The following is a 24369-nucleotide window of genomic DNA, read 5'->3' on the forward strand; positions in this document are numbered from 1 at the left end:
AGGGCGCCGACGAAAAGCAGTATTGTGGTGCTTAATAAAACTGAAGTTGTTTGTTTATTGGCGTCTTGTTTGCTTATCCCTTTGGAATTTAAAAAGACCTGCTTCAGTGAGTTTGGCTATCTGGCTGAGTTTATCTTTGAGTTACACCTCTCTGACTGTGCTTATTGGAGGTGTTTAGTTCTGCTGCTTGGAATTAGGAACTGTGTTGGTTTAGTAGCAGCTTGTTGTTTTTGCCTTTGACTTCCAGAACAAGCATACGTGTGTTTGGGAGGCGTTTAGTCCTGCTGTTTGGCATCAGGAACTGTGCTGGTTTAGTAGCAGTTTGTTTTGCCTTTGATCTTCAAGTTTTTAAGAGTGACCAAGATCAAGTTGCTGACACCCCAGTTTGCATTGCCTTTTTAATTCTAAATTACAGACGGTAGTCAGATTCAAGGTTGGACAAGAGTACTACTAGTTTACTTTGGGTCTTTCCACCCCACCCATACCTCTCAGCTGCACAGATTTTTGCCTCATATTTTTGGTCTGTTTCTCATAAAAATTTGGTTTTCTGGCAAGACATTGGCGAATCATTGAGGGTTGAAGTCAGAAAATAATAGCAGACATATGAGTTTCAGACCTTATACCTTTCCAAAATTTCATGCTAATACAAAACCTGTTACTCTGTCAACTTTCTAAGTTTGTAAGAGCAGTATTTAAAAAGTGTCCCTATTTTGGGATCTTTGTCCCCATTACTTACGGCTTTGTCCAGATTTCTTGCACTATAGGGTTGAGAGGTATGACCCCCCGTTCGTTGCAAAATGCCTAGCACCAGTGTTTACACAATTAAGGACCTGGCAGGTACACACACACACATACATGCATCCACAGACTGTTTCCCTTGAGACTGTCTCATTCTATCATGTTTAGCAGAGGACATTCATACGGTTGCGAAGTTTAATTAATACTGTACATTGTCTGACCCATCTGGGCTGCTTTCTCTGGATACTGGCAGTATGGCTTCTCTCTCGATCTGTCAGTGTCAGTCCTGGTCTGGAAGAAGTTAAAGGTTTTCCTGGATGGCATACTAAAGAAGACAAGGGCCAGCTTTACTATCCAAGTGATACAACACTTCATTTGCAAGTTTGAGGCATAAATCACATATGTCAGTCAAGTTTCCTCTCAGGACATTGATCCTGATGACAGATTGCAGATGCTACAAGTTAAGTGGTATGTTAGGAATGTAATGCTCCAGCACAATCAGTGTGTACCAGATGATTCCTCTGATCTTTTCCATAAAGAAGATATTCTTGCTAGGCCCAACATGCAGAATGAAACTTGCGGGGTATGTCCATGGTGGTCCCAGAGATTGACTTTGCTTGAGGGGCTTATTTGGCACAGTTGAAAATTCAAGGTTTGTAGAGCAAGTTCATTCTTCACAAGCTTGTTAACTTAAGAGAGGTTTTGATCTGGCCTTAAGAGGGTTCAAATTATCACACGCAGCATAGTAATGTGGTACGTAAACAAGGTAGCACTACCTCATACCAGCTATATAGGTTGCAGTTGATTGTGTAAGAAATAGATCAACCCAGCAAGGAAAGCTATCAGCTTAGAATGGGTGACAGACAAATTAAGCAGGACCTCACATTTAGCTATGAATGGAAGGTGGACCCTCAAGTCTTTTGTTTATTGGTGCAGAAATTGTGTATGCCCCTGACTGACCCCTTTGCATCAGAGAATTGTCAGCTGGAATTTTGTTTTGTTTTGTTTGTTTGCTTGCAAAACAGCATGAATATTGAATGCCTTGGAGATTCCTTGGAAAGGGGGAAACTAGTATCGGTTTCCCCCTTATTCCTCTGATCCCCAGAGTGCTGTACAAGATCACAGTAGATAAGGCTAGAGTTCTTCTGATAGCCCCATTATAGCCTTAAGCTTGATACTCCTAATTGCTTCAGCTGGCAAAGGAGTCTCTCTTCCTCTCCTACAGCAGTGTGCCCTCCTAACACAAGATGAAGGGGTTTTAGTGCATCCCATTCTGAAAGTTAAGCGTCAGGCAGGTAGCTTGGTCTCTGTCAGCCTGATACCTTCCAAGGACTCTTTCTCAGGAGAAATGTTTTATAGCCTCAAAGAGGCTAAGAAACCAGGAGTAACTTTAACCATCCTGCACAATTTTTGCCTTGATTTGGGAGTGGCTTCATATGACTGACAGAAGAAGATTGTTCATGAAAATTACATGATGTTAATAGTAAATAATGCAAATGAGGAAATTGTGTATGCATTATTATGCTTGTGTACGTTTTTTGAAGCAATTAGGAGAATTAGGCTTAAAACTATAATGGGGCTATCAGAAGAACTCTGGCCTTATCTACTGTGATCTCTGCAGCACTCTGAGGATCAGAGGAATACGTGGGAAACGGATACTAGTTCCCCCTTTCCAAGGAATCTCCAAGGCATTCAATATTCATGCTGTTTTGTATGCAAACATTAAACAAACAAAAAAAAAAATCCAGTTGACAATTCTCTAATGCAAAGGGGTCAGTCAGGGGCATACCCAATTTCTGCATCAATAAACAAAAGACTTAGGGGTCCACCTTCCATTCATAGCTAAATGTGAGGTCCTGCTTAATTTAGTCACTCATTCTAGGCTGATAGCTTCCTTGTTGGGATGACCTATTTCTTAAACAATCAACTACAACCTATACAGCTAGTACGAGGGAGTGCTACCTTGTTTACGTACCCACTAAGGGGCACCCACTACCTCTACTCCTAAAACTGTATAGTTTTAGGAGCAGAAGTTTCCATAAAACATTTCTCCTGAAGTTTGTGACAGTTTCTTTTGGCCAAAAAAGAGCTGAAAATGGTACAGTTGATATTCATCATAGTCATTGCTGCAGTACTCATTATTGGGTATTTCCTACTTTGAAGAAGCCTACAACTGACCTGGATGCCAGAATCTGTCTCCTCCCCCAGTCACCCAACTTCCCCAGATGTCAGGATCGCCGAGGTATAAAAGGTGCATTGTCTGGTACTATCTTCAGATCTTTCTTGCTATGTAGTCTGATGCAAGGCTGTGTTGCTTGTCATCACCAGACCGTTGTTCTGCCTGTTTTGCCAGAATGTCTATAGATGAGTGTCCATTGGGGAATCTTTCCTATCTTCCAATACTGTTGTATGTATTTGTTAATGTTTAAAAAGGCCAAAAATTGCATTTCTTCTGGGAAGCAGATACCCCACAAGAATTTCCATTCTTATTGTTTTTTGTATCTGGGGCCTCAGCACAGAGTCCCTAACCATCCTTTCTGTGCGAGGTTTAACACTAAAACTGTTGTGTAGCATCATCCAGCATTATCTAGAGTTGGGTAGGTCTGGGCCTTCTCACGGCAACTGCCAAATCCCAGACAATCATCCCAAAAAGAGTGCAAAGACAAATGACTGAAAGAAAGGGAAGTGAGGGAACCTGACAACATCTGTCTCTAAGTTCCCCACCAAGACTTATCACCAACACAGGTGAACTGCCTTTGCAGTCCCCTTGTCTGATCCCTTTTAGGCCCAAGTCCTCTGGTGTGACCCTGCAGGAGGCCACCATGACTTTGACCCATTTCTCGAAGTCCAACACTAGGCTGACATCAATTCCAAGAATGTTGTGCAGGATTCAGCTTTTAACATCAGAGTCCTAGTGACCAAGGGTGATGGCTGTATTCCTTTGGTGATTGTAAGGGAAGAATTGCTTAGGAACTAGATAGAGATCATGGCTGCCCATCTGTGACCTGAGGCATATTCCAAGCCAAGAACTTCCAAGCTCAAGAAGCAAGTAGGTTTGCCTCAGCATAAGCTGACTTAATCCCCTGACCCAGCCACACAGGTCTGTTTACAGAATATAGTCTGACTGACTCAGGACTTCATGCAGACAAGGCATTCCCCCCTGGAAATGGATCCTGTTCCAGGAGCCTTACCTTAAAAATGAAAAAAGGACACTCTTAGTCCCCCCAACGCCTCTGAGATTATGATTCTTCTGAGTCAGAGGATGAATATAAGCTAGCTTCTGACTCAGACTCTGAAGGCACCTTATTATCAAGCTTGCTTCCTGAGGGTTTATCCTTTAGAGACACCATTCATAAGATGGAGGGTGTCCTTCAACAGGGAATCTAAACAATTTTGTAAGACCCAAGTTAATCTCAGGAAGATACTGTAATGCTTGATGTTCTTCGTGTTTCACTGTTGCAGTAATCACATTTGGGTTATCTGCCTGCAGGTAACCCTCAGCCAGCCTAAATACCAAAGTTTTCAGATTTCTGCGTCGGATGCTGTCGCTTCTTCCTTGATGTCAGGTTGTCAGGGGTATAAAGCATGCAACCGATGCCATTACATCAGTCTTTCTTGCCGTGCGGTGTCTGAAGCAGAAACAGTTTGCAAGTGCCTGTCGGCCGACTCCTGAAATTTTCGTTTTCAAGTTTCAGACCCGAAGTCTTCAAAAAAGATAAGTACCCCATTGGGGATCCTTTTTCTTGCTCTAACCGATGTCAGTAAAAGTTAACAATTGTCTTACCTGTGGAAAGCAAATACCTCATAGAGATTTTCATTCTTACTGCATCCCCTGTTTAGGCCCAGACCACGACGTACCTCGCTGTCAGTTTTGTGCCTTATTCAGCACCTGTTGGGCTATTTTTGCAGCAGTTACTTTCGTACTCGATGTGTGTACTCTGAAATGGCTTCATTAAGCCATCCGACTACTGATCTTCCGAAAAAACATAAGGATAAAGACAAGAGACCGCATAGGTCCAAAACTGCCGATGACGCTTCCGTTAAGCTAGTCGCCAGTCCGCCGGTACTCAGTGAGGCACTTTCGCAGCCCCTGATACCCTCTACTTCAGATTTGCAGGCCTCTACTGAGACACATTCAGAGTCCGGTATGCCACGAGATGCTTCTTCAACTATGGAACCTGCGGATGTGTCTACCTTGGATGGGTCTGGAGCCGCTGTGCAGGCACCAGTTTCTGAGGGTGTATTCAGGCCTACAGACATTCATATTAAGCCGACACCATTGTTTTCATCCAGGACAAAAACTCGCACTTTGCCTAGAAAACCGATGACCAAACCGTGGGCTCAGGCCCTTATACCTCAAAAACAAATGCTTAGAATGGCTGAAGACCTTATTACCTTAATTAGGGGAAGCCAGCCTTCCCCCTCTAAGAGACCTAGAATTGATTTTCTTTCTGATTCTTCTGATCAGGAATCTGATATTTCTGCTCCTACTGATTACTAAGATTTGCCCTTATCTGCTTATGAGGATTCTGATGCAGAGGATTCCATTCCCTCTGCTTCCCCTCCAGAAGATTTTTCCTTCGGTGAAACCTTGCATACTCTTAGGGAGCATTTCCACTGGGAAATCCGGGCTTAGAGACTTAGGGAATTCTACTACCTCAACACAGGTCTTTAGCTATCCCTCCGGTTCTGGGCATTGTAGATGATACTTTCTTGGAATCTAGCCTTACCCCGGACACTGTACTTCCAGCTCCCCAGAAAACCTGATTGGTACTACAGAGTTCCTGACTCTCACAAGTTCCTCTTCAAGAATCCTTCTCTGGATCCAGAGACCATTTCCCAAAGACCTAAAGGCATTAAGGCTACTGATGCCAAAAAGCCTACCCCTTCTAATAGAGATTCTAGAGTCTTGGACAGTTGGGGTAAGAAGTACACACTTCTGCTACTTTGGCCATTAGGGCTTTAAATTGCCAGTTTCATATGTTAAAGTATCAGCAGCATATTATGGGACTTCTTAGACAGAAAATTATGTTGATTCCTGACTGTGCTGAACACAAAGAATTGCAAGATTTAATGCATTCTGCAGAACAAGTGGGTAAACATACTTTGCAGTGTAGTTTTGACACTTTAGAAGCATCTTGCAGGGCTGCTGTCATGGGGTCTGTACTTAGAAGGTATGCTTGACTTAAGGAACAAAACTTGCCAGATCATGTTAAAGTTAAATTACTGGATGCACCCTTACACCAAGACCGCCTTTTTGGCAACAAAGCAGAGGAAGTCCTCAAAAGGATGAAGGAAAAAGCTAAATCTATGCAAACTGTTAAAGATTTCCTACAAGTACAGCCTCCCAGATTCAGTAGGCAGTGGCCTTCATAGAACTTGTCCTTTCCAGTCCCTTCCAGGCCTTCTCAGTCCAAACCCAGGAACAGTAGACCACCTAGGCTACAGTCTCAGACTAAGCACAGAGCTAAGCAGTGGGAGGCTCCCACTTCCAAAACAGGGAGTAGTAAGCCACCCCCCTACAGAAAAATGACACAATGACTTAACCTTAAACCTCCCAAGCCCTGCTCATCTACCTGCTCCCTTAGGAGGAAAGCTTGCCCTGCATGCAAAAAACTGGGAACTCATTACCCAGGACAAGTGGGTTTTGAACATAGTTTCTCAAGGATACAGATTGCACTTCCACACACTATCAACCCCAAATGGTTGGCCAGACATCCCCCCCCAAATCAATGGGCGGAGGCCCAAAAGCAGGTTCTCTCTCCTCAATATCAGGGCTATTCATCCTGTCCCAGCAGAGCAAAGGGGCCAAGGTTATTATTCAAGACTTTTTCTGGTACCCAGAAAAGACCGCTCCTGGCTTCCTATCCTGGACCTCTCTATTCTCAACACCTTTCTGTTGGTTCTAAAATTCAAAATGCTAACTCTTCAACAGCTTCTTCCTATGCTAGCCAAGGATGCCTGGCTGTCAACTCTAGACTTAAAGGAAGCTTACCTGCACATTCCAGTAAGAGGATCCTGCAGACAATACCTATGTTTCAGTGTGGGCTCCATGCACTTTCAGTTCTCTGCACTTCCCTTTGTCTTATTTACTGCGCCCAAGGTGTTCACAAAGTGTCTAGCTCCAGCCATTGCATTTTGTAGGCAGAGAAATATTCAGATTTACCCGTACTTGGACAATTGTCTGATTTAGGCAGAAAGCCAGGACTTGCTATTACAACACCCGGCATTCGTAAAGAAACTGATAAACCTCACTGAGGTACACCATCAGTGAAAAGAAGTCTCACCTAGTACCCTGCCAACAGATTGTATTCCTGGGATAAGCTTGAACACAACTTCCCAGATGGCATTCCTCACTCCGGAGAAATACAACCTACTTCAAACTATTGGCCACAAAACCCCAGCTATCTGCAAGGAAAATACTGCAAGCTGTGGGGTTCATGGCCTCTTGCATTTTACTAATTCCATATGCAAGACTGCATATGAGGAAACTCCAGTGGAACCTAAAAAGCCTATGGTATCAACTTTCGCAGGACCTGGAAATAATAATGATTTCTATCATTCCTTGTATAAAGACAGAATTCCTCTGGTGGGCAGAGGCCTGTCACCACAACAAGGGACTCTCTTTCACTCTACCCCCTGCCACCCAAACCCTAACAACAGACTCATCAGACTATGCATGGGGGGCTCACATGGCAGGGCAGTGCATTCAGGTCAAATGGAACCCGAGACAGATGCACCTGCATATTAATCAAAAAGAAATGTTAGCTGTACAGAATGCTGTGACAGCCTTCAAAGACCATATTCTTCCAAGACAACTATTGGTAAAGACAGACAACACCACAGTTATGTGGTACATAAACAAGCAGGGGGGAACCCACTCTTACCCTCTCTGCAGACTAGCCATGGCTCTGTGGGGCACAGCCTTGAGCTACCAAGTACACCTACAAGCTCAATTCCTGCCAGGCAAACTAAATTCACTGGCAGACGAGTTAAGCAGAAATATCATGGACCCACACAAATGGAAACTAGAACCCAAAATATTCAACCTCTTGAGGAACAAATGGGGGATTCCAGAGGTAAACTTGTTTGCCTCTCCTCAGAACTACCAATTGAACAAATTCTGCACAAGAACTCCCCACAGTCAAGTATGGTAAGTGGATGCACTGTCCTTTACCTGGGAAAGCCTCTCGGTTTATGCCTTTTCCGCCTCTGCCTCTCCTCTCGAAGATTCTACTAAAGATCAAACAGGACAAGCCAAGGACAATACTGATTGCACCAGACTGGCCACGCCAGCACTGGTACCCTCACTTGTGCAGTATGACACTGATACAGCCATGGCACCTGCCTCAGACCCCTTCCCTGCTGTCACAGCAGGCGGGCCAGATTCTGCACCCTCAGCTTCAGACCCTGAACCTTGCAGCCTGGCTAATTCCTTGAGCTCTCCTCTAGCATCCCTCAGTAAGCAGGTGCTGGATGTCATTCTGGAGGCAAGGAGGCCTAGTACTAGAAAATCCTATGCTAAAAAGTGGAAAAGATACTGTTCCTGGAGCCAAGCTCAGGGGATGGGCACAACGGTGCCCAGCTTACCTCATATTCAACAGTACTTTACAGAAATGCTCCACAAAGGCCTATCCTTCTAGTCAATTAAAATTCATGCCTCTGCCATTGCAGCACATTATAATACTGAGCCACCCCTCTTTTCTCACCCCTTGCTAAAGCAATTCCTTAGGGGGGCCAAAAATTTAAGACACCCCCAGGAGAGCTCCCATTCCAGCCTGGGACCTTCACTTTGTATTGGAAAAACTCACGCTTCCCCCTTTGAGCCAGCTGCTACAGCAGAGTTGAAATTCCTTTCTTGGAAAACAGCCTTCCTTCTAGCCATCACTTCAGGAAGAAGTGTGTCTGAATTACAGGCCATCATGGCAGTGGAGCCCTTCATTATCTTCCATGCAGACAGGGTTTCCCTCAGGACTAATCCTTCCTTTTTGCCGAAGGTGGTGTCTACTGTGGCCCTAAATCAGTCCATTCATTTGCCTACTTTTTTCCCTAATCCACAAAACAAAGGGGAACGAATACTGCACTCTCTGGACATGCACACAACTTAGATTCTATTTGGACAGGACTAAGCCTATCAGAAAATCTGAACAGCTGCTGGTTAGCTTTGCTGCAGGGGCAGAGGGGAAGGCCATTTCAAAGCAAACCATTGCATTCATTTACGCTACAAGCACCATGGAAAACCTACCGCACTGGGGATAAGATCACATTCCACCAGGGCTGCATCTACCTCTGCGGCATTTCTCAGATGAGTCCCTACCAGGGACTTCCTAGAAGCTGCTACCTGGAGCTCTGTACATACCTTCACCAAGCTTTACCACTTGCCTATCTTTTCTAAATCCAGAGTAGGATTTGCCACTGCAGTCTTGCAGGGCTTAATAGCTGACCCTAATGCTCTTTAACATCCTCCTCCCTTCCTTAGCTTTGGGAATCAACCCAAATGTGATGACTGTAACAGTGAAACACAAAGAACATAGTACAGTTGTGTACACTTACCGTAAATGTAGATGTTCAAGTGTATTCACTGTTGCAGTCCTGGTTACCCTTCCTCCAGCCCCCTGACATCTCTTGGCTCTACCTTTCCTTTTTGTTGGCATATTTATTTTTCCTTGTGTATTTGCTTTTTGATGGGGGTTTAGCATACCATGTAATTGCTTCCTATTGTGGGGGCACCTGACATCCGGGGCAAGAAAAACTGATGTAATGGTGTGGGCTGCATGTTTTATACCCCTGACGACCTGACGTCAAGGAAGAAGTGACAGCATCCAATGCAGAAATCTGAAGACACTGGTATTCAGGCTGGCTGAGGGCTATCTGCAGGCAGATAGCCCAAATGTGATGACTGCAACAGTGAATACACTCGAACATCTACATTTATGGTAAGTGTACACAGCTGTACTTTCTCAGACCTGTGGGGATTCGTCCAGTCCATGAAGTCTTGGAAGATGTGTATTAATGACATCTCTCTGCAACCTGACCCTCTCTCCATCCTGTCCCTAGAAAGCCAGGCCACTTTTGTAGAATGCTTAGATTCCACAAACACCTGTATAACAACTCAGTGGCAAATCCAGCTGTGGTGTCCATGGAATTCTCCAAGGAAGTCAGTGGGAAAACCTCCAATAACTGCTTGCCAAATGACAGAGACCTTCCAAACTGGATCCTGACCCTCCTGATACTGTTTGCTTTAAAAACTTGACAGTACTTCCATTTGAACCACCAGCTGTTTTTATTAGTATCAAACTTCTAACTTGGAAAACAGCTCTCCTTTTGGCCGGCACTCCAGCTAGGTGGATTTCAGGTCTACAGGCCTTGATGTCAAAAGAACCTTTCTAGTATTTTATAGGGACAGAGTTTCTATCAGAACTTAACTCTTCCTTTATGCCTAAGGTAGTGTTAGAGATGTCCTTAAATTAAACTGTTCATCTCTCTGTTTTCTTCCCACAGCCACAGAACAAGGGAGAGTGAGTTCTACACTCCCTTGATGTACACAGACAACTGATTTTACTTGCCTAGGACCACCCTAACAGAGTTGTCCAACTGTTGGTGGCATTTGCTGAGGGTAAGCAAGGAAAGCCAGTGGGCAAACAGTCTATCTCTTAAGTGGACTGTAAACTGTATTAACTTCTGCTATTCTCATGGAAAACAGGCCCCTGCTAAAGTCAGAGTATACTCCACCATGGCTAAGTCTGCTACCACATTCTTTCTGAAAGGAATCCCTTTACGGGGTATTTTTAGAGACTGCCACCTGGTCCTTTGTCCACACCTTCACAAACACTATAATTTAGGAACCATTTCCAGGGCTAGACCTGGGTTCACCTTTGCCATCCTATGGATCCTCCTGTCTCTGGAGTAGTATTCTACCCATCCACCCCAGTAGGCTGCTTTGGGAATTTTCCCAAAAAATCGGCAGTACAGCATTGACTATGATGAATATAGCACAGTTATGTAGGTAAGTTACCATAATAAGTAGATCAGTGTTGCAGTACCATTTCTTTCTCTCCTTTCCCTTTTTCTGCCTTCTTAGGTTGAGTTTCCATGTCAGCCCCCACCCTTCTCTTATCCAAGTTCTCTTAAAACAGGGCATCAGTCTGTCACTGTGGGTCAGATGGACAGGTCATGTTTCTCCTACAGGCATTGACCTGTAGTTTTTCAGACAAGAAATACCCGAAGATGATACTAGCTGATGCATCTCTTGTACCTCCGATGGCTGTGGACTTTGGCCAGCTGCAGGAGGAGAAACGCTGTGGGATTTGGGTTGGCCACAGGCTTCCACACAGCAGGACTTCCCCAAGAATCGGCACTACAACACTGATCTACTCAAATGTCTAAAATTATGGTAAGTTCTCTACAAAACTGTCCTTTCTCCTTTTTGATGTTTGTCAAGCTGGTATTTTGCTACAAGGGAATAACTCTGGTCATTGGGGACAATTGTGGAATGCCAGAATTTTGACTGCAGTGGTGGACATCCACCTTCTGCTATTTCCTTTGAACAAGGATTGTACTTCACCACTAATCCCTTTACTTGAACGTGTACAGTTTTGTGAACAACTCATCGTAATAGTAGATTTGTCTCCTTTCAAACATTTGGATTGCCTGCTTTATCTTTTGCTGTCAAAAGACTTTCACCTTTGGAAGATGCTGCGGTCAAAGGCCACGTTGCAACAAGCATCAAAGCTTCCTCTAGTTACTTCAGGACTATCTTCTTTGCAGACATCTATACTGCAGCCACATTTCACCATTCATCAAACATCATTTTTTTTCTGCATTTGTTTTAGACCCCTTCTGTTTCTCTTGTATGTCAGGACTCTAGTTTTTGATCCTTTGACCTTTTGACTGTCCTCTGGGTACTTTCAGCCTGGTGGATTTGTTGCTTGAGATTTGTACCAATCAGATCCAGCAAGGAGAGGTCCCTTTACAGATCAGCAAATAGAGGATGAATGTATCTGAAGTAACATATGTGAGGAACCCTCTTCTTTGAGTTTCAAATAACACAACTCTGTCCCACTGTGCTTGGACAGTCCCTTCACCAGCCTTGGCAATTGGAATTCCTTGAAAGTCTGGTGAGAATATAATAATACAGTACATTTAAACTGTGTAGGTGTTGAGTCTTCATTTTTTTTTAATTTGCAGGGATTGTACTCTGTGTTGAGCTTGGAGTGTAGGCATGCTTTCCTTATGTTACACCATAATGCCATTGTGTATGCTGGGATGAAGTAAATGTTGCCAAAAATGTGAGCTTCAAAGGAAAAATGCAGTTTGGAAAGAAAGCGTAGATTAAGCAAACCCAGTCATATGTCATTTATGGAGCATTCTCCTCATAGTGCAATTGCTAATGTTCAAATGTCTGTTACACGTTTGATTAGGAATGTTAATGCAGTGCTAGTGCCGATCCTCCATTCCCATGATATCTGCTTGCATTGGCTTGATAGACTGGTATGTATAGTTGGTGTTTTACCACATTTAAGTATTCTAGATTTTGTGGTGCATTTTCCATGGACTTGCTGATCTCTCTATAGTTTTTCATAGATGCAAGTGAAAGGGGAATTTATAAACTATTCTTATTTCTCTGTTTAACTCATTCTAAGATTTGTTTAGCTTTCCACAAGAGCAGTTTTAGCCTGGCTGTCCTCTTAAGATTACAGAGAGAGAGAAACTATATCCATATGATCTGTGTCACAACTGAAAAGTTATGGCTGGAAGACTGGCATCCATCTTTCGTCCTTTTGATTTTACCAGATGACATGATTTGTACAACGCAGCTCCTGTAATTCATATGAATTGTGCTGTGTACCCTCACAAAAATTGTACTTGCATTTTTATTGCTGGAAATATTCTTGGCTGTCATCTTTTGTAGTTTAAATATGATAAGCTTTAATTTTGTTCCTTCTATTTTTGCTGTCTACTTTGTGTTTCTGTACATTAGGTATGAATGGCTGGATCCAAGCATTAAAAAAACAGAATGGTCCCGTGAAGAGGAGGAGAAGTTGCTTCATCTTGCCAAGTTAATGCCAACACAGTGGAGAACTATTGCACCAATTATTGGGAGAACAGCTGCCCAGTGTTTGGAACATTATGAATTCTTGCTGTAAGTATCACTTCCTACAAATAAGAACACATGTATTTATATGTAGGTGAACATAGGTATAGTCAGGAGGCACCAGAGTTTTCATTTCTAAACACACAAGTATTGTCAAACTTTCCAGATATTGTAGTTCACATTTGCCTCTATTTATCAATGCAGCTGGTTCCACTTAAATGCATGTAGGATAATAGCATATTCCAGTTAAATGAATAAAGTCCGTTCAGTCCCATTGTTAGTCAGTGGAATTGTATTGGGGTGTATTCCGCATTAAAGCATATCGGTCAATTGCATACTTTGTTTAAATGCATAGCTGTCTCAAATCCCGAGTAGTTCACTGCCATGTTATTTACTCTGCATAACTGTATAGCCCAGTATGGCTGCGTGCTGTAGCCACGGGGGTATTTATGTGTACGTACTGTGTTATTGCATTATTATTTGAGCAGGAAATCTCTTGGTTATCTAAGGGATATTGTACACTTTTGCTTAACAAGTAAGAGTTACATGAGCAGGAAGTCTATCGGTTATCTAAGGGATATTATAAGAATGTCAAAGAAACTTCTTAAAAAGAATATTAATTTAGCTGAGTGGGTCGATATTATTAAAAGACTTGATACCCAAGATAGTCAGAATTCTATTGCATCATCGTTCGGTATGCACCAAAGCATAATTTCAGGAATTCTGAAAGAGAGAAGAAACTGACAAAAAAAAAAAACAGCAATCCTAATCGCAGACCCAAGAGGTTTGATAAAGCTGAAGATGTCATGGATGCCCTGTTGCAGTGGTTTACACAAATCAGAAGTTGAAAAATTCCAATTAGTGATCCATTGTTAATGGAAAAGGCCGACCAGCTAGACAGAAACATAGGAACTGAGGATTTCAAAACTATGACCGGGTGATTAGAGAGATGGAAAGGACACCACAACATTGTGTTCAAAAAGCTGTATGGTGGAGAACAAGACTCGGATGATTTTGGAGCCGAGCAATGGGTAAAAGACTTTTTTTTCAGACTTCATGAAAAAGTACAAATCACAAGACATTTTCAGTGCTGATGAAACTGGGTTATACCGGAGAGCTGTACCTAAGAGTGGTACAGTATATGTACGAGGGTAGTGTGACAGCGGTGAGGTCTGCGGTGGGCGTGACGGATGCGTTTAAGGTGGAGGTGGGGTTACATCAAGGATCCGCTCTGAGCCCTTTCTTATTTGCAATGGTGATGGACAGGTTGACAGACGAGATCAGACAGGAGTCCCCATGGACTATGATGTTTGCAGATGACATTGTGATCTGTAGTGAGAGTAGGGAACAAGTGGAGGAAACCCTGGAGAGATGGAGATATGCTCTAGAGAGAAGAGGAATGAAGGTCAGCAGGACTAAGACAGAATATATGTGTGTGAATGAGAGGGAGGATAGAGGAATAGTGAGGATGCAAGGAGTGGAGATGGTGAAGGTGGATGAGTTTAAATACTTGGGGTCAATAGTTCAGAGTAACGGTGAGTGTGGAAGGGGAGGTGAAGAAGAGAGTACAGTCAGCATGGAGTGGGTGGAGAAGAGTGTCAGGAGTGATTTGTGACAGACTATTACCTGTAAGAGTGAAAGGGAAGGTCTACAAGAGAGTAGTGAGACCAGCTATGTTATATGGGTTGGAGACAGTGGCATTGACAAAAAGGCAGGAGTTTGAGCTGGATGTGGCAGAGTTAAAGATGTTAAGATTTGCACTGGGTGTGACGAGGGTGGACAGGATTAGGAATAAGTATATTAGAGGGTCAGCCCAGGTTGGAAGGTTTGGAAACAAAGCCAGAGAGGCAAGATTACGTTGGTTTGGACATGTGTTGAGAAGGAATGCGGAATATATTGGGAAAATGATGCTAAGGATGAAGCTACCAGGTAACAAGAAAAGAGGAAGGCCTAAGATAAGGTTTATGGATGTGGTGAGAGAGGACATGCAGGTGGTTGGTGTGAGAGAGCAAGATGCAGAAGACAGGAAGAAATGGAAACAGGTGATCCGCTGTGGCGACCCCTAACGGGAACAGCTGAAAGAAGATGATGATGACTGGAGAGCTGTACCAGATGGAACGTTGACATTTAAACGTGTCGAAGCTGCTAGATTAAAGGCTGTGAAAGATTGAATGACCTAACCTAACTCAGATGTTCTTCGTGTTTCACTGTTGCAGTCATTACATTTGGGTAATCTGCTGGCAGGTTGCCCTCAGTCGGCCTGAATTCCAAAGTCTTGGGTCTGTGTGTCTCCTCTTCCATGACATCAGGTCGTCAGGGGTACAAAACATGCAGCCGACGCCATTTTTTTTAGTCTTTTTTGCCGTGCTGCCCAGAAGCAAAAGCATTTCGCAAGTGCAGGTCAGCCGACTACTGAAATATTTGCGTTTGAGTTTCAAAACCGAAGTCTTCAATAAAGCTAAGTACCCCGTTGGGGAAACTTTTTTTTTCTTGCTTTTTACCGTTGTCAGAAAAAGTTAATAATTGTATTACTTGTGGGAAGCAAATACCTCATAAGGATTTCCATTTGTACTGTATTCCTTGCCTAGGCCCTGATCATAACGTGTCTGGCTGTCGGTTTTGTGCTAGATTTAACCAATGCACTATTAAGCGTCGGTATATTTTTGCATCTAAGTATTTTGGAAGCAAATTTAACTACCCAGAGATGTCGTCGGTACATAAAAAAATGCAAAGAAAAGGACAGAGAAAGACAGTCAAGATCCAAAACTGATGACGAAGCTTCTAAGCCAGTTGCCGGTTCGCCGGAGGCGCTTTCACAGCCCCTGATACCCTCTACCGACTCCCATGTGGAGTCCGGCATGCCGCAAGATACTCAAGGTATTGGACCAATGGATGTATCTCCCTCGGATGGGTCCGGAGCTGCTGAGCAGGCACCGGCTTTTGAGGGTGTATTCAGACCTCAACATTTTTATATCAAACCGAAAGCTGCAAAGCCATAGGCAAAGACACCTTCAAAAACTAAAAAAAAACAACGCCTGAGCCACGTGCACAGGCCTCTATGCCTAAAAAACAGATGATCAAAATGGCTGAAGACCTTATAACCTTGATCAGGGTTACCCATCCCCCTCCAGATAAGAGGCCTAGTCAAGACACTGACTGAATCTTCAGATCAGGTTTCTACTTCTTCTGATTCCTCTTCTGATCATGAATTATCTTTACCTCCCTATGAGGACTCTGATGCTGAGGAGTTTATTCCATCTGCATCTCCTCCTGAGGATTATTCATTTGGAGAAACCTTGCATTCTTTGAGGGAGCATTTTCACTGGGAGAGTCAAGACTTCTCAGAATCAAAAAAAGAGGCTCAGGGATTTCCTCCTCCTCCCTCAGCACAAGCCTTTAGCCATTCCCCCTGTGTTAGACATTGTGGATGATGTTTTTTCGGAGTCAAGCCTGTCCCCTGACTCTTTACCTCCGGCTCCCAGTACGCCTGACAGGTATTACAAGGTCCCTGACTCATAATTTTTTTTATTTAGAAACCCTGCTGCTGATCCTGAAACTATTTCACAGGGTCCAAAGTGAGTTAAGGCCTCAACATCAAAGAACCCTACCCCCTCCGACAGAGATTCAAGGGCGCTGAACAGATGGGGAAAAAAGGTTTATACATCTGCAACCTTGGCAGTTAGGGCCTTAAACTGTCAATTTCATATGCTTAAGTACCAACAACATGTTATGGGATTGCTGAAACAGAAAATTATGTTGATTTCAGAATGTGCAGAAAATAAGGAATTGCAGGAATTATTGCATGCAGCTGAACAAGTTAGAAAGCATACTTTGCAATGTGGTTTTGATTCTTTAGAGGCCTTCTGCAGGGCCGCAGTTACTGGATCTGTGATCAGGAGGCATGCCTGGTTAAAGGAACAAAATTTGCCTGATCATGTTAAAGTTAAATTGCTAGATGCACCTTTACAGCATGATTCTCTGTTTGGTATTAAGGCAGAAGAGGTTTTAAAGAAAATGGAAGACAAAGCTAAGTCTATGCAAACTGTTAAAAATTTCTTACAAGTGCAGCCACCTAGATTCAGTAGACACTGACCTACAAAGAATTGGTCCTTTCCTGTGTCAGAGGTCAAAGGGTCAAATCCAGATGCCCTAAGGGTTCCAGGTACCAGGCTCAAGACTCATACAGGTCAAAGCAATGGGGCGCATCCACCTCCAAATCTGGAGGAGATAAAGCGCAAACCTACAGAAAGCAATCCCAGTGACTTCCCTCTGCCTACACCAATCACTTATCTGTTGGCAGCACCCATAGGGGGAAAATTAGCACTTTTTGCTCAAAATTGGCAATTAATAACCCAGGACAAGTGGGTACTGAACATCATATCACAGGGGTACAGATTCCAATTCCACACTCTGCCAATGACAAATGGTTGGCAAGACCTACCAAAAAAACAATGGGCAGAGGCACAGAAACACGTTACTTCCCTCATGGATATGGGGGCCATTCAGAGACAGTACCAGAACAGGAAAAAGGATACATTTTTTACTCAAGACTGTTCTTGGTACCCAGAAAGGACAAGGCCTGGCGGCCATTACTGGATTTATCGATTTTGAACACATACCTGGACATTCCAAAATTCAAAATGCTCACCTTGCAACAGCTTCTGCCTATGCCGAGCAAGAATGTTTGGCTAGTGATTTTAGACTTAAAAGAGGCATACCTGCATGTCCCAATAAGACAGTCGTGCAGAAGATACCTCAGATTCAAGGCTGGCTTAATGCATTACCAATTCTCTGCACTGCCCTTTGGCTTATCTACTGTGCTCAGGGTCTTTACAAAGTGCCTGGCACCAGTAATTGCATTTTGCAGACAAAGAGGTATTCAAATATATCCTTACTTGGACGACTGTCTCATTCAAGCCGAGAACAAAGACACTCTTCTACGACACCTGGCATTTGTGAAAAGACTTCTAGCATGCCTAGGGTACACAGTAAACGAAAATAAATCACAACTGCTACCCTCTCAAAAGATAACATTCCTGGGTGCAAGCTTGCATACAACTGCCCAGATGGCTTACCTCATGCCAGACAAAGGCAACTGACTACTTACTTCAAACTGATGGCAACAAAAACCCAGTCTTCTGCAAGACAAATTCTGCAGGCTCTGGGCTTCATGGCATCCCGCATCCTACTAATTCCATATGCAAGACTGCATATGAGGAAACTTCAGTGGTACCTAAAAAGTTTATGGAGTCAACATTCACACAGTCTGGAAACGATTCCTCTCATTCCCTGCCTGCAACAGGAATTTCTATGGCGGGCAAAGGCCTGTCACCAAAACATGGGATGGCCCTTCACTCTTCCCCCTGCCAGCCAGACCTTAACAACAGACTCATCAGATTATGCATGGGGGGCCCACATGGCAGGAAGATGCATTCAGGGCATATGGGCACCAAATCAAATGCATCTACATATCAACCAGAAAGAGATGCTAGCTGTTCAAAATGCCCTAACAGCCTTCAAGGACTTACTTCATCCAGGACAACTACCGATAAAGACGGACAACACCACAGTCATGTACGTGGTACATAAACAAGAAAGGGGGCACACACTCATACCCCCTTTGCAGATTAGCCATGGCACTGTGGGACACAGCTTTGACCTACCAAATAAATCTTCAAGCTCAATTCCTGCCAGGAAAACAGAACACTCTTGCAGACGATTTAAGCAGAAACCTTATGGATCCTCACGAGTGGAAACGAAATCCACAAGTATTCAGCATGATAACAGAGAAATGGGGGAGCCCAGACATAGATCTATTTGTCTCTCCTCACAATTATCAATTGAAAAGATTCTGCACAAGGACTTCTCACATACAAGCATGGAAAGTGGACGCCCTGTCCTTCAGTTGGAAAAACCTGTCAGTTTACGCCTTCCCTCCTCTGCCTCTTCTATCCAAGGTCCTCCTAAAAGTCAGGTAAGAGAAGCCAAAAATTATATTAATTGCCCCGGACTGGCCCTGCCAATACTGGTACCCAATCCTAAGGAACTTGTCTCAGTTCCCAGCTTGGACCTTGCCTCAAAGACCACAACTGCTGTCCCAGCAAAACAATCAGATCCTGCACATTCATCTACAGACTCTGAACCTGGCAGCATGGCTAATCATGTTATCATATGAACGACACCTCTCAGTAAAGCTGTGATGGATGTTATTTTGGAAGCCAGAAGGCCTAGTACTAGAAAATCTTATGCGAAGGCCTAGTACTAGAAAATCTTATGCTGACAAATGGAAGAGATTCTGTGCTTGGAATCAAGCACAATGAACTGATACAGCAGAACCATATATTCCTCAGATATTACAATACTTAACAGAGATGCTTGACAAAGTCCTGTCTTTCTCATCAGTCAAAATCCATGCCTCTGCCATTTTGGCTCAATACAGTACAGAGCCACCAATCTTTTCTCATCCTTTACTAAAGCAGTATCTTAGAGGAGCCAAAAACCTAAGGCCTCCTAGAAGATCACCATTACCTGCATAGGACCTCAAGTATGTGTTGGAAAACGCACCCTGCCTCCATTTGAACCAGCCACTACCGTTGATATAAAGTTCTTATCATGGAAGACAGCTCTGCCACTAGCAATTACTTCAGCAAGAAGAGTTTCAGAGCTACAGGCCCTCATGGCTGTAGAGCCGTTTATCATTTTTTACCCAGACAGGGTGTCTCTGAGGACAAATCCTACTTTTATGCCTAAGGTGGTTTTCAGTATGGCTCTTAACCAAACAATTCATCTGCCAACTTTTTATCTAAATCCGCAGAACAAAGGGGAGAGAATTCTGCATTCCTTGGACATACGCAGTCAGCTAAGATTCTACTTGAGCAGGACAAAAGCTCTAAGAAAAACTGAGCAGTTACTGGTGTCATATGCTGCAGGATCAGAAGGAAAGGCTATCTCAAAGCAGACAATTTCAAAGTGGATAAGCCACTGCATCCGTTTCTGCTACTTACAACATGGTAAACCTGTGCCCAAGGGCATTCGGTCTCATTCCACCAGAGCTGCAGCTACTACAGCAGCCTTTTTCAGAGGAGTACCTACCAAAGATATTCTAGAGGCTGCAACTTGGAGTTCGGTTCACAACTTTACAAAGCATTACCATTTGCCTCTTTAAGTCTAGGGCAGGCTTTGCCACTGCAGTGCTGCCGGGCCTTATAGCCTCACCTAATGCTGTTTAGCTCCAGCCTCTCAACCATAGCTTTAGGATTCTACCCAAATGTAATGACTGCAACAGTGAAACACGAAGAACATAGTACAGTTGTGTACACTTGCCTTAAATGTAGATTTTCGAGTGTATTCACTGTTGCAGTCCAGGTTACCCTCCCGCCATCCCCCTGTCATTCTACAGTTTATCTTTCCTTCTCTATCTTCTACAACCTATGTGGTGTATTTGCTTGTAGATGAAGGTAAAGTTTATATTGATGCATGTGTGTGTGTGTGTGTGTGTGTGTGTGTGTGTATATATATATATATATATATATATATATATATATATATATATATATATATAATATTGCTACCTTTTTGGGGGCAATAAAAACTAAAGAAAATTGCGTCTGCTGCATGTTTTATACCCCCTGACGACCTGACGTCATGGAAGAGGAGACATCAACTGACGCAGGACCCAAGACTTTGGAATTCAGGCCGACTGAGGGGCAACCTGCCAGCAGATTACCCAAATGTAATGACTGCAACAGTGAATACACTCGAATATCTACATTTATGGTAAGTGTACACAACTGTACTTTTCTTAACACTCTCATATCTGTCCCTGTTCCTCTCCCGAAGACTAACATGTTCTACTCTTATCCCCTGACTATAATTTCATACTACCCTTTTGCCACACTCTTCCCCAACTCATTAAACTTCTCCCACTTTCTTCCCCTAACTCACTTCTTACTGTCATTCTATATCTCTGTCTTCCAAGCCCTACATCTCAAAGTATATATTCTTGTACTTGTATACCTACCCTCTTAACATCTTTCTCTCTCTCCTCCTTTAAGCATCACACTCCCTCTGGCACAGTAAATCCAACACTTAAACCTTCACTGTCTGAAATTCACCAAAACTAACAACTTGAACCTACAACTTAATTACCTTCTTACAAATGTAATTCTACCTTGCATCCTAGACGGACTTGACTGTAAACTACTACTATATTTACATATTAAGCTTTAATATGACTATAACTATAAGTAATGTATTAAAGTTAAATAGTATATTTCTGTAATAGGATATAATGTGTAAACACCACTGTAAATTGTCAAAATGTCTGTACTTTGTGATGCTTTTCTCCCCAGGCCTCCACTGAAAATGAGTTTTTGACGTAGTTAGACTTTTCCCTTGAACAAATATCAATAAATAATTACTGTTGTCTTGTAATGTGGATAGCAGTGAGAAATTTGAACCTCTTGTGATCGGGAAAAGGAAATACCCAAGGTGTTTCAAGAACATAAAGAAGTTACCAGTCACTTACAAAGCAAACAAGAATTCTTGGATGACTGGTGAAATTTGAAAAGAATGGCTTCTGAAAATTGACAGCTCAGTGCGAATAAGGCGAATAAAGTAATGAATAAATGGTACTGAAGCCTGTGGCAGGTACCATTTTGCAAAGAGGCTTTTCTCCTGCAACTACATACAGTAGTTGTAATGAAACCTGTTGAGTCTTCCTGCTCACATAACAACTGTAAACAGTAACTTTTCAATAAAGTTTCTGAAATCTGTCAGTGTGTGTGTGTGTGTGTGTGTGTGCGGTTGTGTGTGCGTGTGGTTGCGTGTGTGATTGAACTGGAAGTTTCCTATGAAGGACTGTTGTTTAACTGGGGGCTAATTTTATGGAAAAAATATGCACTGCTTATGTAAACTTTTATTTTATAGGTTCTTAGGTTGGTACTAGTCTATCGGCCCTAGGGCCTATACAAGCCTAGCCATAACAATTCCCTGGATATTTCTTCCCACAATATTTGCTTCCCTAGACCCCTGTCTAGCAAGGCGACTGACGTGATCCCTGGGGTGAATTTCTGATCTCCCATCCAATCGTCAAGGTTCCTTTTGAAGAGGGCCAAGGAGGCGCTCTGCTTAACATGTATTGGCAGTCTATCCCAGAGTATGGGGAGTCGCTGGGTCAGGAACCTATCCCTCCAGCATCTTTTGTTCGTTGTGAATGGTAAGGTTTAGATCCCTGGAGCGTGTGGCTCTGAGGGATTGGGATTTCTTTAAGTGGAACATGTCCAAGAGCTCAGGGTTTGACATGGCCTTGTATGTTATGCAGAGATCGCCTCTGAGTAGATAATATGCCACAGAGTATAGCTGGAGTTTTTTTTAGACGGTTAGCATAGGGCATCTGCTTTAGGCCTGTGATTCTTTTAGTGAGGTATTTCTGCGGCCTTTCCAACTATTGCAGATGTCTTGTGAGGTACATACCAAACGGGACTTTGTACTCTATAATGGGTCTAATAAGGGATGAGTACAGTGGGACAATGACCTCCTTTTTTCTGGATGAAAAGCCCTTAGGGATTAGGTGTGCCACATAGAAGGATTTCCTGACTGTTGTGGCGCTGTGGTTATCGAATGTGAGACCACTGTCCACCTGTGTCCCTAAGTCTCTCATCACACTTTCGTTTTTTTTAGTGTACTGCCATCTATGTGGTAATTCATGGGTACATGTTTTTTCCCAAAGGGGATAACTATACATATCTTGGCATTAAGGTTGAGCCCATGGCTGTGGCACCAAGCATCTGTTTCTCTAAGGCCCTTTTGTAGAATATCCACATCATTTGGGGATTCATTAATGGCTCCCAGTTTGCAGAGTCCCTTAGTGTTGGCCTGTACTTCAGAGAAGTAGATGCCAAACAAGAGCGGTCCCCTGACGTGCTCCACTTGTCACTTGTATAGAGCTGGATTTGGAGTCGGCTACTTTTACATTTTGTGACAACAAATTTACTTTGGGATGGGCAGGGAAATGTTTTTATTACTGTAGTACCTGCCATTTTCTTTTTTCTGTCAGTGAGTTTAATATTTTAAAGGACAACAGTGGAATTCTTTTATTAAATTCTCGACTTCTCTCTCCTTTTTCTCCTTGTTTACAGTCCCTGCTATGTATAAGCAACAATACAGCATTTAAAGCATTTTAAATTGACTGCTTCTGTCCACTAGACTAGTACCTTACTGTACTGTGGTGGTTTCATGATCAAAAAAATTTTATCTCGCCCAGGAAAGCTTGCTGCAGTCTCTAATTCATTGATGTCTTCAAGGCCAATGAATACAGGTAGTTTTATGGTCAGTTCCCTCCCCAAACTGACATCACTACAACCTTCCTAAAAACCCACCCATGCTGTGATGTCACAGCTCCCTGGTCCTTCCCCTACCCATACAGAAAGTAAAGGCTAGAACAAGGAAGCAGTACGTGAGTCAAGCCTCCTGCTGTGAGCTGTCAATCACAGCAGGTAACAGCTCAAATTACCCTTAGCACTTTGACAGCTTGGGAAGTTAGGTGTAAAGGGGTATAGGAGATGAGTCATAGTAGTATAATTCAGGGTTCACAAAAGACTGTAATTTAGCCATTCTAGAAAGAAAAAGCACTTTGAAAGTACGTTCTGTGGCATTTGCACTGTTTGTGTTTTTTGAAGTCATTGAATGGCCACCTATATTTACCTTGATATTTGAGAAGTATATCCCAAACAGGATGGGGCCCAGCAGTAAACCCTGTGGTACTCCACTGGTGACTGGCCTCTTGCTGGATGTAGATTCCCCAATTCTAACAACATATATGTGCTGTCTGTGAGCCATTTGACTATCCGTCTGGTAACATAGAGGTTTATATTCAATTTTGTAAGTTTATGTATAATAACTGAGTGGGGTACTGTGTCACATGCCTTGGCCAGGTCAGGGTAGGCAGTATGCACTGTCTTACCCTCATCCATAGCCTTGGCGTCCTTCTCAGAGAAGTCCACCAGCTTGAGCAGGCTTGGGTCTAGAGACTGGAGGTTTCTTATGTTGTTGCTAGTCAGGCCTGTGATTATCCTTTCCAAAGCCTTTCATATGAGGCTAATCAGACTTGTGTGTCAGTAGTTTCCTGGGTCAGTTGTTGGTTCCTCTCTTGTGCAAAAGGGTGACTGTTGCTGTCCTCCACTGTACTGGGACAAAGCCTGTCTGGAGAATGTGGTTAAATAGAAATCCGAGTGAGTTTGCTAGGTCATGTTTCAAGTTATTTAATAGGCACCATGGGATTCCATCAGGGTCCATTGATGCAGTGTTTCTGGCTTTAGAGAGTGAAGTGATGACTTGTTCTTTTGTGATAACAGGTTAAAGAATGGTAGTGGGTATTTTATTGTGAGTGACTGAAAGCGATGAGGAGGTGAAATCTGAGCTGAATTTTATCAGCCAGCAGGTTTGCAATATTTCTTCTGGATGAGTCTACAGCCAACTCACCACATTGAGTGTTTCTCTTAAGATTTCATATATCACTAAAAAATGCTTTGTGGTTA

General features: G+C 43.1%; 1 protein-coding gene across 1 annotated transcript in view; it reads left to right on the forward strand.

Annotated features, from left to right (window-relative positions):
• The window catches only part of CDC5L (cell division cycle 5 like), a 1268000-nt gene that overhangs the window by 228352 nt on the left and 1015279 nt on the right, over window positions 1-24369 (forward strand). The window contains exon 3 of the mRNA XM_044062650.1: window positions 12719-12880. Coding sequence (XP_043918585.1) covers window positions 12719-12880 — 162 coding nt within the window. The remainder of the gene's footprint in view (window positions 1-12718; window positions 12881-24369) is intronic.

The sequence above is a fragment of the Protopterus annectens genome, chromosome 2.part1 (genome assembly GCF_019279795.1).
Source record: "Protopterus annectens isolate FY-2018-M chromosome 2.part1, PAN1.0, whole genome shotgun sequence".
NCBI lineage: Eukaryota > Metazoa > Chordata > Ceratodontiformes > Protopteridae > Protopterus > Protopterus annectens.